The sequence below is a fragment of the Sminthopsis crassicaudata genome, chromosome 2, assembly GCF_048593235.1.
Source record: "Sminthopsis crassicaudata isolate SCR6 chromosome 2, ASM4859323v1, whole genome shotgun sequence".
NCBI lineage: Eukaryota > Metazoa > Chordata > Mammalia > Dasyuromorphia > Dasyuridae > Sminthopsis > Sminthopsis crassicaudata.
The window spans coordinates 481,775,192-481,791,023 of NC_133618.1; the positions used below are offsets into that span (position 1 = coordinate 481,775,192).

The 15,832-nt window shown below is 33.5% G+C and overlaps 1 protein-coding gene across 1 annotated transcript in view; it reads right to left on the minus strand.

The window, feature by feature from the left end:
• Window positions 1-15,832, minus strand: part of ITFG1 (integrin alpha FG-GAP repeat containing 1) — a 272,577-nt gene that overhangs the window by 89,551 nt on the left and 167,194 nt on the right. The window contains exon 11 of the mRNA XM_074293314.1: window positions 1,286-1,436. Coding sequence (XP_074149415.1) covers window positions 1,286-1,436 — 151 coding nt within the window. The remainder of the gene's footprint in view (window positions 1-1,285; window positions 1,437-15,832) is intronic.

Here is a 15,832-nt window from a genome sequence, read left to right on the forward strand (position 1 = left end):
ATAACAAATGACCATGCCAATACACAAAACTCATGGGAAAAATGAAAATAAAAATGTTTAGAAAATGTTTGAGAGGATCTGAGGTCACAAGTATCTATCATTCCCCCTCCCCCCCCCCAGGCTGGGGTTAAGTGACTTGCCCAGAGTCACACAGCTAGGAAGTGTTAAGTGTCTGAGATCACATTTGAACTCAGGTCCTCCTTAATTCAAGGCTGGTGCTCTATCCACTGCGCCACCTAGCTGCCCCCGCCACAAGTATTTTTAATGTTTAAATGAATTTTAACCCAATGTAGTTTTTAAATAATTGTTACATGGGACCAAAAAAAAAAAAAAAAAAAAAAAAAGACAATACTGAGTGAAACATCTTGTTTTCTCTGCTTATATAAGTAGTAGGAGTTCCTGTCTGATTTCTAGTCTTTATCCCACCCCTTCCCACATCCCTAGGCCTCACCTCCCTCCTTAAAGCCCTCCCTCTGGTGCTATTTGATAAAGAAAAGATCAAAGAATGGCAGCAAGAGGAAATTCCAAAAGCTGATGAAGGGCCTAAATAAATCCAGAGATAATCAATACCTGAATTGAGACTTGATTATTCTAACTGTTTTTATTTTTAATGTGAGGTTTATAATTTTCAAATTTTTACAGAAATTGACATTTAGCTACTCCTTACTTCTTATATTCTAAGTAGTCTGAGAAGAGTAATTAGGATACTTTTTTGTTATATTAAATTTAGGAGTCTTCAAAATGTTTTGAAGACTACCTTTATTTTTGTTCTACAACCTTTGATATGGTAAGGGAGCTGTATTTTTCCATTTTACAAATGGAAGAACAGAGACATCTTGAGCTAAGTACAAACTTATCTCACAATCAGGCCTGGAGTCTAATAATTTGAGGCTATGAACTTTCATAATCACACAGTTTATAAAAACTAAGTTCTTTTCTCTGCAATAGGTTGAAGGGTTTTCTGTAGCCAAATTGTAGTCTCCTGATGAAAACTCCAAATAGCTGATATATTGTATACGAACATAAAATTCCAGCAGCTTAGGCACCTAGGTATATTAAGACCAAATATGCATAATTCTAGTCCAGATAGTTACCATTTTTCCTCTATCAGTGAAAGATATTAATGAGATTATGCCCTTATTATTCACTATTAAGGCTTTCTTAATTCGCCTACTTGTTTTCATTAGTGAACCTACATTTTCTGGTTAAATACTGAGGACGAACTGAAATGAGAATAAGCAGATGGCAGTTAAAAACCAAACACACTGAAAAGCTCTGAACTCACATCTTCATAAATGTCAAAGAAGGTTGCAACCACAGCATCTTTGATTTGATTAAGATCCGATAGCTCCCAGTAGACTTTAAACATACGACCAACCCTTTCACAGCTTGCATTATTGCAGGGGATATTTTCTAGTAAAAAGGCTTGCTGATTGCTATAAAAAAAAGAAAAAAGAAAGGTATTTAGTTATTCTCCCTATAAAAGCCTTTACAATGCTTCTGCCATCACTGTGGCAGGCTAATATGTTTATTTATGTTTACTAAACTAAAAAGTGATTTTAAAAAAGCTTTGTGGAAAATATGCAACCTAAATCCTATATCATCAATAGCTAACACTGACTGCTATCTACAAAGAACTGGTCTTTGGCAGGGAAGATGGTCTCCAACTTCTTTTTTCATTTCTTTTACTCTTCTGATATACCTATCACCCCCTCTGGCATATATTACCCCATTTCTGAAGGTTATCACTCTATCATTTTTATCACTGTTATAAATATGCAGGGAATTTTTAAAAGAAAAAGTTCTAGGACATTAGTGTTAGCACAGTACTTTAAGCATTCATACATGTACATGCCAGTTCATAGTATACATACACACTCAGAGAAATAATGCTTACCCCTAATATTTCAAAGTAGCCTTTCCTAGAACATAAGAACTTCAACTAATGGGAGGGAATATTTTAAGGTAACTTCTCAAACCCTAAGAACAAACTCAACTTTTTGTTTTAATTGCTAATGCTCCTACCACTAAAATCTGTATTTTTCTTATCCACTTTAATTTTTAGCCAATTTTACTATTTTTTTTTTGGTAGTGATGAGATTGTCATTAAGAGATTATATTTATAAAAAGAGAATTTTTGAAAAGCTGCATACTCAAAATTTTTTAGTGTAAGTACCATATTTGCCTACCTTTTAGCATCTGCCATTGCCTTGATTATTTTAAAGATTCTACTTATTAGGCTCTGTAGAAACATGTAGTCTCCAAAAATATTTATATCTAGACAGGAGAGAAAAGCTCTGTTCTACTGTACTTGGAGCCCTCTTGTCTTTCTTTAATTAATATTTCCTATGGTCATTATTTCTTGATTTGTACATCTTATGTGGAAGACTATTATCTATTCCTAAACTTCTTATATTATTGCCAGAAAACAAAATTATTGCCTTATTTCACCTGTTTGTTCTTTTTTTAAAAATTTTTTAATCAGGGCATTTTTCAATAGTACTTATCTTTCATTGCTTCATCACACCCAAAACATACAAAAAAAAATGCCATCTCATTTAATAATCCAGTATGTATTGATTCATTGTGTTTCTTACTGTCTTAAGGATGCCTATTCTACTCCTTTGAGGCTAAATTTAATTTTCTTTAAAGGCCATAAAAATCTTTGTTCCTCTCAGTAAGTTACTAGGTGAGCCAGTCTGTGTTATTCTGCATTGTTAATGTGTTATGTTAATCTGTCTAATTTCCCATCAAGTGAGGTAGCTGGAGCATCATTTAACTTGGAGCTGATTTTCTCCAAGAATGCTCTTAGAGCTTGTGTGTCCACTTCATAGTTATTTCTTTCTCTACTAGATTCTCTTCCTCTTACATGTCCTACAAGACTCTACAATTAATTCCACAATTTCATTAATAGTCTAACCTAAACAGGAGACACATGGGCTTTAGTTTGCATACATTAAATCTGTCTCTCTGCCTAACTTGTGAAAGAATTGCTTCTATGAACAAAAAGAATAGCAAATGAAGAAGCATGAACAAGGTCATTAGAAGTACTTTTTAAAAAATGAAACAATTTTTGGAATTGCTGTTTTGAAGTCAATGTTGTCTGCTGGTGCTCAACATGTATGCATTGTCTGCTCTGATATACTAAAAACTGAAACCTCTTCCAATATGCAATTTCCATTTGTGAAATCCCCCAAATCAGCCAAGTGTCACTGTAATACAGATGACTCCGAATATTAAATGTCTACATAAAATCAGAAACCTGATATTCACAATAGAGTTGATTAAAATGTTAAACAACAATAATGCCAGTATCCTCAAAAAAGTGTTTAGTATAGGGTAGTGCATATAGTAGGTACTCGGCATTTTTCTGAATGAAAAGAATAAATGAAAAGGAAAAAGAGATGTTTCATCTTTAGAGATGCCCATGTAAGGGAAAACTTTAAAAGTCTGTTTAGACGCTAAACATTTCTTGCCAATAGATTAGAAAATGTCTAGAGAAGCCTTAATTAATTACTAATTAAAGCCCATAAATTGAATAATTTTATTGATTATGTCTCAACTTTGCCTGTAAAATTTACAAAACTAAGTATGCACTTTTATTGTATTTTGTAAAGGTCATAATTTAGACCATAAGGAAATTTTTATGCTATAGTCTCCAAAAGAAATTACTGCTAATTACACAGAAACATAAGAAATATCAGAAGTACATCCTTTTGTAATACCCAAAAGAAAAGACATCTAAATTCAAGCATTCAATTTTATTTTCTTGGTAAAGGTCTGACAATATGACTAAGATTACCAATGGAAGGAAAAAACGTTTTAGAAAGAATAAATTAGGAATATGCATCTAATAACCTATTCAAATCTTTACTGAGAAGGAAACAAAACATCTACATAATTAAATAAACATTTAAAAAGAAATACTGATAAAATACTTTTAACCATTTAATCACATTGAGAACTTTCTCTTTGTTGAGATTATTTTCTGCTTGTCAGACTCCACTAGACCAGGAATAGCTATCTTTAAGAGCTAAGATCAACTTCGGCATATTGAGCCTTTTTTTTTTTTTTTAACTATCAATTGAACAGAAGACAGATTTGTTTCCTATTTTCATTAATAGGATTTTTGCAAGTGCCTGTATACAGTTTTGTTTTTATGATAATGGAAATCAATGGAAAAAACACTGCAAATTTGTGAAGGGTAGGTTAGAACACTCAAACTAACAAATAAGCAATTAATGTTTAGAAAAATGACAATGATAAAACCTCTAAGTACAACTTATGCTCTGGTTTTGCTTCAAAATAATTCTATTTAATGTAAAATAAGAATTAGTGTTTTAGTGGTACTATGTTATTTAAAAATGTTTTGAAAATTCATCCTCTTGAACCAATACAGGAGACAATTCAGTTCTCTTCAGCTGAATTAAAACCAAACAAATGTCTACTAATATTTATGATGTACACATCCTCAAGTAGGGGCAGTGGAGGTTACAAAGTTGAATAAACAGTCACAGACTTCAAGGAGATTAAATTGGTAGGAAGATTCATAAGTATGAAAATAAAGGAGAGAGATACACCAAAGTATAATGGGAGTACTACATCTGGGTGACCAAATAGGATGAAACCCAAAGTGATAAAACCTTGGCATACCATATTATATATACCATGATCTGCCATATTATAAATCACAAGTTTAATTTGACCTGTCCAAACCACAAATTTAATATTATTTCAGTAGCTACTTTTATATTAATACTTATGAATCTTCTAAGTGTTTCCTACTCTATCAATCTATCCTGTCTAGTTTAGGCTGCCTATCCTTTACCAGAGGAATCTAAGTGAAGGTGTTACCTCTTCCCTGGGATCCTCTTCAGCCTTGCTCTATTTTACCTCCTTAACTATTATTTGTGTGTCATGGAAGCCATCAATTTTGAAGGAATTATCTGGCTAAAAACATTAGGTGATTCAAAATACATTTTTGTTCTATTATGTTGTGTTTGCTTTGTGTTTAAAACAATCTGCTTGGTTTTGTTTCTTTGGGTATATCTGTGGTATTATACTGGATCTAATTACTTCTAGACTTTCTGGATTTTGTTACATCACATAATTCTAGTGAATTCAGCTGGTTGCCCTTAACATTGTACCTGTGGTGACAATTTCTTATTTATTAAAGGTGATTAAATTGAAAAATGTTTTATAAGAATATGTGCTACACTTTACATGTTGAAGGATACTAAGCAGATAGAAAAATAATACCTTATTAATTCAGTTTACTCATTGCGTTAGGAATTGATTAAGTTGGCTCTGTCATAATGTTTATTTGGAAAATTTGAATTTGTTCTAGAACAATTGATATATTAGGGAATATAATATGAGTTTTGTGTTTGCTCATTAGTGAGATACTGTCTTTGAGAAACAGGAGGTGAAGGCAGAAAAAAAAGCACTATCTGAACCATGTTGTATAGGAAAACACATGACCTGTATTACCCCCACCCACCCACCCCCACCCCCTACCCCTGCATCTATTATATTCAAACTTTGACCAGGTACTGCAATTTTCCACTGTTTACCTACCTAAATAATGTATGTTTTTCCATTCTTTTGCATTTATGAATTCTTCTACATAAAAAAAGACCAAAAACTATTCATTCAACATTACATGTCTAAGGGTCCTAGTTCAAAAATTGAAAGAAGTGCAAGTAGGAGAGCTTTAAACATTGAGAAGTTTGAAGTAATGAAGCATTCTGAAACATGCAAGAGAATTTTGATATCTCCCAAAAGATAGGTACAAAGGAACCTACATTGTGGATTGTTAAAAGATAACACTGAAAAAATAAATAAAAGAACTGTTTATGGCTGGAATGTTTTATTGGTACCACATTATTTTAATCTGTTCCTTAAATTTACCTACTTGCACCAACAAAGGGAGACAACTCAGTTTTCTTCAGCTAAAGTATAAAGACAAGGCAAAATAAAACAAACATTTACTAGGCACCTATTAAGTTCGTGATCCCAGTTAAGTGCAGTGGATATTACAAAGATGAGTAAACAGATATATTGTGCCCCCAACTTTGTTTTCCATAAGTCCTGTGGTTTTTATCATATTATTTTGCACAGTGCAATGATTTTCAAGAGCACATGTATCATTAAGGCAAAACCAACTGTTCTTATATTTGTTACATGTCAATAATTTAAAAAAAAACTTTAAAAATACATTTTATAATGAATCACTATGAAACATATGAAGAAAACTGAAAACAATTATAGTAATATAAAATTTCTGGTTCCAGTAAAAAAATTAAGTTATACATAGGATTACAAGACCAATATTTAAAACCTGCAAGGGACCTTGGAAATCAATCATATTAAATCAATACCATCTTTTAATAGAGGGGGAACTCAAAGTCTATAGAAGTTAAGCAATTAATTGAGTATTTAGATGATGTAGTAGACAAAATATTAGATTTGGTGTCAGGAAAACCAAGTTCAAATTCTGTTTCAGATATTGGCTGCATTATCCTGGGTAAGTCACTTAACCACTTAGCCTCATTTTATTGGGGATAATAGCATCTTTATTTAACAAGGTTATAAGGAGGACTGTATCAGATGATATAAAGAACTTTGTAAACCTGAAATAAATAAATGGTAGCTATTATTATTATTATACAAATGCTAGCTATTATTATTATCATCATGATCTATGGCCATCAATTAATAGCAGATCATTCTGATTAAAAAGTTCCTCTGATAAAACTCTAAACTCCTTGACTGTAGGGACTATTTCAATTTTGTCTGTTTTTCTGCTACCTGCACAAAGTAGAAACTTAATAAATATTTGTTCACTGATTGTTAGGTTCTTACTAAGTAAGTGCTAATGAGATAATGAGATATTAGGTTCTTACTAAGTGCTAAGTCGGTACTTAACAATTCTCTAGTTCCGGCCTTTCCTGGTAGTTTGACTTGTGAATTCCTAAGGAAGAGCTTGCGTGCTTGGGAGGAGCAAGCTCATTGGTTGAAGTGGTTCTTCCCAGAAGCCCTTGCATTATCCCACGCCCATTCTCTGGGAGGATAAAAGAGGATAGCACTCCAGAGAGAAGAGAAGTCTCTATGCAACATCAGGCTTGACGGGGCTCTCTGCAGGAAGGGAAGTCACTTCTCTGGACAACAGTTAAGGGCAACTGCCTGGAGGCAACGGTTCTCTACAGGAAGAAGAATCTGTCCCGAGAGATTTGAGTTGACACAGCAGATCTCTTCCCAGACAGCGATCGGCAGCATCTGGAGACAACAGCACGCTACAACTGATTGATATGGCACAAACCTTGTCTCAGTTCTGTTGTGCATTCTCTAAAACATATCTGTTTTAGTTTAAAAACATCCTTGGGTACAAGAGTGAATACTTACTATAAAATTAAATTTAATGCTATTAATAAGCAATAAGGTTGGAATTAAAACAAATGTTTGATTTAATACATAAAACATTATAGCTTCTAATATCAACTAGTTAGGAAAAAGAACTTAAAACAGATTTCTCTAGATGTAACTGTCCTGCCCTCTGTTGACATGCTACAAAAGAAAGTTTTCTTTTCAAACCCACTTTTACCCCATTTGTGAGAATGATATTATATTCCAGGGAAGAAGATGGACATTTAACAAAATAAATGAATTCCATCTATTTTTGATGAAAAAAACAGACCTACATAAAATGTTTGATCTTCAAATACAGAACTCAAGAGATTTCTAAAAAGGTAAAAAGAAATCTTGAGAACTATACTTCTGCCATAAAAATATGTAAAAAACATATGTATAATTTGTCCTGGAAACTAGAGGGGGAAAGGAAATTATATCATAAAAAAGTGTAAAGTGGTGGTACTACATCTCATGAAGAAGCAAAGGTAACCTATTATAACTGAGAGAAAGAAAGGAGGGAGATGAACATAGTGTGTATCAATAGACATATTCGATTTATGGTGAAACTTCTTCCACTTCATTGAAAAGTGAGAGGGAAGGAAAAGCTAAGGGGAAGGGAATACAGAAATTGTGAGGAAAAGGGGTAAAATAAGGGGAGGAACTTTAAGGTGGGGGAGGGATACTAAAAAGGGAGGGCTGTGAAAAGCAAGGGGTGTTCACAAGTTTAATACTGGGTAGGGGGGTAAGAGGGAAGGAAAGGGGAAAAGCATAAGCAAGGAAAGGGGAAAAGCATAAGCAGGGGTTAATAGGATGGCAAGCAATATAGAATTAGTCATTCTAACCATAAATGTGAATGGGGCAAACTGCCTCATAAAGAGGAAGCAGTTAGCAGACTGGATTAAAAGTCAGAATCCTACAATATGTTGTTTACAGGAAACACCTGAAACAGGGTGATACATTCAAAATAAAAGTAAAAGGGTGGAGCAGCATCTACTATGCTTCAGGCAAAGCCAAAAAAGCAGGGGTTGCCATCCTCATCTCAGATCAAGCAAAAACAAAATTTGATCTAATTAAAAGAGATAAGGAAGGGCATTATATCCTGCTAAAGGGTAGCATCAATAATGAAGCAGTATCAATATTAAACATATATGCACCAAGTGGTGCAGCATCTAAATTCTTAAAAGAGAAATTAAGAGAGCTGCAAGAAGAAATAGACAGCAAAACTATAATAGTGGGAGATCTCAACCTTGCACTCTCAGAATTAGATAAATCAAACCACAAAATAAAAAAGAAAGAAGTCAAAGAGGTAAATAGAATACTAGAAAAGTTTGATATGATACATCTTTGGCAAAAGCTAAATGGAGACAGAAAGGAGTATACTTTCTTCTAGCAGTTCATGGAACCTATACAAAAATTGATCATATACTAGGGCATAAAAACCTCAAAATCAAATGCAGTAAGACAGAAATAGTAAATGCATCCTTTTCAGACTACAATGCAATCAAAATTACATTTAACAAAAAGCCAGGGGAAAATAGACCAAAAAATAATTGGAAACTAAATAATCTTATACTAAAGAATGAATGGGTAAAACAGCAAATCATAGACATAATTAATAACTTCACCCAAGAAAATGACAATAATGAGACATCATACCAAAATGTGTGGGATATAGCCAAAGCAGTAATAAGGGGAAATTTTATATCTCTACAGGCCTACTTGCATAAAATAGAGAAAGAGAGGTCCAACGAATTGGGCTTACAACTAAAATTACTAGAAAGGGAACAAATTAAAAACCCCCAGACAAACACAAAACTTGAAATTCAAAAAATAAAAGGTGAGATTAATAAAATTGAAAGTAAAAAAAACTATTGAATTAATTAATAAAACTAAGAGTTGGTTCTATGAAAAAACCAACAAAATAGACAAACCCTTAGTAAACCTGATTAAAAAAAGGAAAGAAAAAGCAAATTGTTAGTCTTGTAAATGAAAAGGGAGAACTCACCACTAATGAAGAGGAAATTAGAACAATAGTTAGGAGCTACTTTGCTCAACTTTATGCCAATCAATTCGATAACTTAAATGAAATGGAAGAATACTTCCAAAAATATAGCTTGCCCAGATTAACAGAGGAAGAAATAAGTAGTCTAAATAGTCCCATCTCAGAAAAAGAAATAGAACAAGCCATTAACCAACTTCCTAAGAAAAAATCCCCAGGACCAGATGGATTTACATGTGAATTCTACCAAACATTTAAAGAACAACTAACTCCAATGCTATATAAACTATTTGAAAAAATAGGGATTGAAGCAGTCCTACCAAATTCCTTTTATGACACAGACATGGTACTGATACCTAAACCAGGTAGATCAAAAACTGAGAAAGAAAACTATAGACCAACTTCCTTAATGAACATTGATGCTAAAATCTTAAATAAGATATTAGCAAAAAGACTTCAGAGAATGATATTATAAATATGTCTTAAGTTTTATATTTACTCTGTATCAAGAGGCAATATTATATGGTCCACTGGTTTGAGATAGACATGTTCCTATATATTTCCCTTCATTTCATTAAATTATAGACCAGAGCAATTAAGGACTCGATTTTTCTGGACTTCTGGTACAAATATAATGAAAAGATTTTCTCAAAGGTTCTAATCACTTAATAATAGTAATCAGCCACTGAGATTAGAATTGTAAGAAAAGTATTAAGGCTTCACAGAAAGGAATACACTTTTTTATTCAGTAAATAATTCCTTACATTTTCTAGGATTTTTGCTTCTGCTTAATTTTCAGAGGATTCTGATGATTGCTATATTTTGTAATTACAAGTTAAGGTTTAATTGCTTTCAACTTACAAGTATTATGAGGAGCATTAAGTTAATATCTCACTTTCACTCTATCCTCCTTTCTTTCCCTATTATAGGGAAGGGTACCCCCCATCATCCAAGTTAATCAAGTTAAAAAAAATAGCATTATCTAGAATTCCTCACTCATTGCCCTCTCCCCTCTACCAACTCAGTCCTCCAATCACATTAGTTATTAAGCCTTGTCAATTTTACCTCTGTAACATCTTGAACAATCTCTCATGATCATACCATCAATCTGAATTATTTCATTCATAGATTACTTCCTGCATTAGCTGTTTGTCTCAACAAGCCTATTTTCCAGTCCATCCTCCATTAGGCTAACAAAGTGATCTTTTAAAAGAACAGTTCTGAACATATTATCCCACTCTCACTATTCAGTAATTTACAGTGGCTTTCTATTACCTCTAAGATCAAACAAAATCTCTGGTTGGTTTTTAAGGACCTTTATAATCTGGTCACCTCCTACCTCTTCAGTTTTTTAATACTCTCCCCTGTGTACTCTGCAGTCTAGTGACTTTGGCTTCTTTGTTAACCCTCTCAAAAGACATACGTTGACTAGGCATTTTCCCTGGATACTTAGCATAGTGCCTGGCACAAAAAAGTAGGTGCTCAAAAATGCTTGTTGACTGACTAGTTAATTAGGTGCTGAAATGGATAGACTCGAGATAGACAGCTCTGACCAGATTATTCAATTTAAAGCATCATTTATTAGCCAGCCGGCGATTGACTCCCCACTAGACAGGCTAGTAGAGATCAGCCCCGAACCTTTAGTGAGGTACACTTTTAAGCCCATTTGCCACATCCTGGTACAGCCTTGTGGTTACAAATTTTGGGAATCACTGACAGTTTCTCGTTTACAAAGGGGAAGTGTCTGGACGAGAGTGAGCACACAACAGAACCTGTGGGCATGTTTTGCAATGATGTCTTGACTCTATTAGACAGACACTTCTCGGAAAGTCTGGGGTCTCATGAACCGGGAGATGGGGCCCAGTCTGAACATAACATTTCCCTTAATTCAGTTTAAGAAACATTTGCTTATAAGCCTGAGGCCCCTTGACCCAGGGATGAGGGGGCCAGTCTTTTGACCACTTCAGTGCCAAGTATAGTCAGGAATTATATTACAAATATTCACTAGTTATCAATAAATGAGCAAAATTTAAGTTTCACACTCCAGCTTTTCTCTATAATCATAGAAAAGGCAGACAGGAACATTGAAAACTGACTACAAATATCAATTGCTTTATTCTCTGCTCCTTTCTAAAAGCCATTTATGATTCCCTTTGAACATCTTTTGAACCTTGTCACCTCAGGTGTGCATCCTCTTTTTTTTTTCTTTTTATAGAATCTGGCAATTTCAATCTAACTGCACTTTTAAACTAGTGAGCCAGTTACATCTCTGGTTTTCAATGGATTTGTCATTGACTAAGATACATTTACAAATAAAAATACAAAATACATTTATTCTGAAATAGCTCAAAGATTAAAAATAAACACATAGTCGATGTTAAAAATGTGGTTTAAGGAATATATTATCTCACTTTTTTATTCTGGAGGAAGATGCAAAGGTTTTTAAACAAAACCTTCACAAATCACAGAGGAAAAAAGCTTTGATTATATTTCTTGGGTTCAGAATCATCTATGACAGGAAAAAAATTATTTTGGAAAATTAGCAAACAAAAATAAAAAATTAAACATAATATCAAGTAGGATTTCATGGATATAAAAGGAAATTTAATTTTACACATGATATTTATTAAAATAATATGCCTGCTGTCTCTCTCCTTTGTACTTGCAGCCTCCCTCCATAGAAGGGAGACAATATAAGTACTGGTTGCTTTGTATTCTTGTTTCTTCCTCAACCATCTATCCTGCTCTTGGTTTTAAAGTCTATATCTGACCTAACTCTCTTCCTCATCTCCTATTACACAGATACCTTCTGCCATTCTCTTTCTTTACTCATGTCTCACATAATAAAGTAGAATGACTCTTCATCATAAAGTTAGTCCTTCTATTTGCTCAAGTGATTCCATTCCATCTTGACTCCTCTAACAGCTTGCACTTCTCCCATCTCCATTCTACTACTAATTTTTAATCTCTTCCTGTTTCTTGGCTGCTTCTCTGCTGCTTACAAAAATGTCCATGCCAATTTCACCTTTGCAAGATTCCTTGAATACCTTCCCTTTTTTCCTCTGACACTGTTCCACTCTGGTGCAGGCCCTTACTACCTCACACTTGGGCTACTACAACAGACTGCTGTTGATGAGTGTGCCTGTTACAAGCCTCTCCCCAATTCAATTCATCCTTCATTCAACTACCAAAGTGATTTTTCCTAAAATACAATTCTAAAGATGACACTCCCCTCCCATCCCCCACTTAACAAACTCCAATAGCTCTTTATTGCCTTTAGGATCAAATACAAAATCCTGTTTGTTATCATATACCAAAACCTGGCTCTTCCTAACTTTCCAAGTCTTCTTACACATTACTCCTTGACACTTACATAGCCTTTTATCCAATGACACTGGCCTCCTGGCTGTTCCACAAACAAGCTACTGAATCTCTCAGATGTGGATACTTTCCCTGCCTATCTCCTACGTCTGGAATGCTTTTCCTCCTCAATTCTACCTCCTGACTTCTCTGGCTTCCTTTAAGTCCTAATTAAAATCCCATCTTTTACAGCAAACTTTTTCCAAACCCTTTTAATTCTAGTGACTTTCCTTTCAATTATTTCCTATGTATCATGTATATGGCTTTATTGATACATATTAGATCACTGTCTCCCTCCATTACATTGGGAGCTCCTTGAAGGCAAGGATTGTCTTTTGCCTCTTTTTATATTCTCCTTTGCTTGGCACAGTAACTGAGATTAGTAGGGGTTTAAAAAATGTTCAGCTGACTAAATAAAATATAAGATGAATACAAAAATATAGCAGGTTCTTAAGACTTTGAAGAGTGTAAGGGACACTAAAATTTGGAATGAGATTAGGTTATTCAAGAATGCCAAGTACAAATAGGACTCTTAAATTATAATGGGAAAATGTAGATAACTAAAGAAAGAATAGGATTCCTGCTTGAAGAGCACAGGACAATGACAACTATTAAAAAGGCATTTCATTTCTGTTTTTTTGTTTTGTTTTGGTTTTGTTAAAGTATTTGTTCTAGATGTGACAGAACAAAAAATACTATTAGAGTGTTAGTACTCAAAATAAGGGGGCACTAGGTGGCCTCAGACACTTACTAGCTGTGTGGTCCTGGGCAACTCATATAACCCTATTTGCCTCAGTTCCCTTCTTTGTAAAATGAGCTGGAGAAGGAAATGGCAAAAACATTCCCATATCTTTGATTAGAAAACCCCAAATGGGGTCACAACGAGGATGTAACTGAAAAATGAATGAAATACAATTCAAAGTAAGAAGATAATATAAGAGTATTTGGATGTTCTCACTAAATCAGGTCACCAAAGCCAGATGAATTACATCTCAAAAAGTGAAAGGAGTTCTAGGTTGGAGAAAAAGGCAAAATCCTCATTTTCAAAAAAGTGAAGAGAATGGTTATCAGGAAACATAGTCACATTATAGTGGCTTTGATAGATGGTAAAATTCCATAAAACATTCTTAAAAGGATAATTTGTTAACATTAATAAAAGACGGTGGCAATCATAAAGATAATAGAGCTTCAAAAAGAAAAAGTCATGACAAAACTCACCCCATTTCCTTTTACAACATGGCATGACATTGAATTTTAGACTGAATTAAGAAAGTGTCCAGGACTAAGTTGAGTTGTATCATGCCTAAATCTGACCAAATCTGTATATGCATATACATATCTACAGAGACAGAGAGAGATATAATGCTAGGATGATGAGAGTATAGGAGACGACTCTATGAGAGAATTATTTATTTATTCATTCATTCATTTACTTATTTATTCATTTATTTATTTAGTTTATTTATTCATTCATTCATTCATCTATTTATTTTTCCTGAGGCTGGGTTAAGTGACTTGCCCAGGGTCACACAGGAAGTCTTAAGTGTCTTGAGACCATATTTGAATTCCGGTCCTCCTGAATTCAGGGCTGGTGCTCTATCCACTGCGCCACCTAGCTGCCCCTGAGAGAATTATTTAAAAGAATTATAGATATTTAGCCTGGAGAAGAGATGATTTAGGAAAGCACATGACAACAGTTTTCTAGGACTTGGTGGATTATTTTATGTAAAAATGATAATTAGAATGATTCAGACTTGTTCTGCTTAACCCTAGAAATAAGAACTATAGAGATGTAGAAGTTGCAAAGAGGAATATTTTGGAACAATGTAAAGAAAAAAAAAATTCTGTCACTTAGAACTGTCCCAAATGGAATGAGATCTTTCACAGGTTGTAAGTTCTGTCTCACTAAATGTCATTAAATAGAGGCTGAATCACCACTTGTCAAAGGTGCTATAGAGGGCAATCCTATTTATGCATGATTTGGATAAGATGACCTTTGAAATGTCTTCCAACTCTAAGGTTTTATGATTCAGAATGGGAAAAACAGAAATATAAAGATAAAATGAACTGAGTAAGTGTTACTCCTAGAGATATAAAATCATCAAATTAATGTTTCAAATAGCTCTTACACTAATAAAATTATGAATTCTAGAAGCACTAAAGTAAGAATTCAATAAAAATTAATTGTTACTCAGGATGGAGCTTTTGATAATTACCTTAAATGAAGATATTCATACAATCTTTTTTTCCCCTCTCCTAAAGCTTACAATTTTAAATAAACATCACTTTTTTAAAGCACATCTGTGTGTGACTGTCCATAATTTGCTTAATGGATTGACAATTCTTCAGTTATCTTTAATTAAGCAGCTATGTATAACTATTTTTTTTTGTATTTTCAACAAATATTTATTAAGTATCTCCAAGACACAACCCTGTTGAAGATATATAGACAAAGAAAAGAAACTCTTAATCATCAAATTGCTTTTATTGTACCAAAATATTACTCCAAATAATAAGAAAATAATAAAAAATGTAGATTGAGGCAGAAGATACTCTCTAAAAAAGATACTTGTGGTCAGAATTAGAAAAGACTTTTAATGGAAGGAAATATATATCCAATGTTACATAATATGGCTTTTTTTTTTTTCTTTTGGTTGTGTCCAACTATTCTTAAAAATATGTTTTCTAGATCTCACTAAAAGCTCTTGCACTTTTAAGAAAAGTATGTCTTTTGTAATAGAAAAAAATAATAGACCATAGGTCTTGGAAGGGATTTCTGGACCCATCTACTCCAATCTTTTCTTTTACAGATTAGGAAATATGTGTACACACACATACACACACACACACACACACACACACACACACACAGGTTTGGAAAGATTAAATGACTTGTTCAAGGTCACACAGCTATTATGTGATAATGTATTTGAACCCAAGTTCTTTGATTTTAGAATTTTCAATTATGGTATGAGCTTTCAGTGTAAATACGTAAATGACACAACTTTATGCAGCAATTTTAAGTTTAATAAGTGCTATATATATATATATATATATATATAT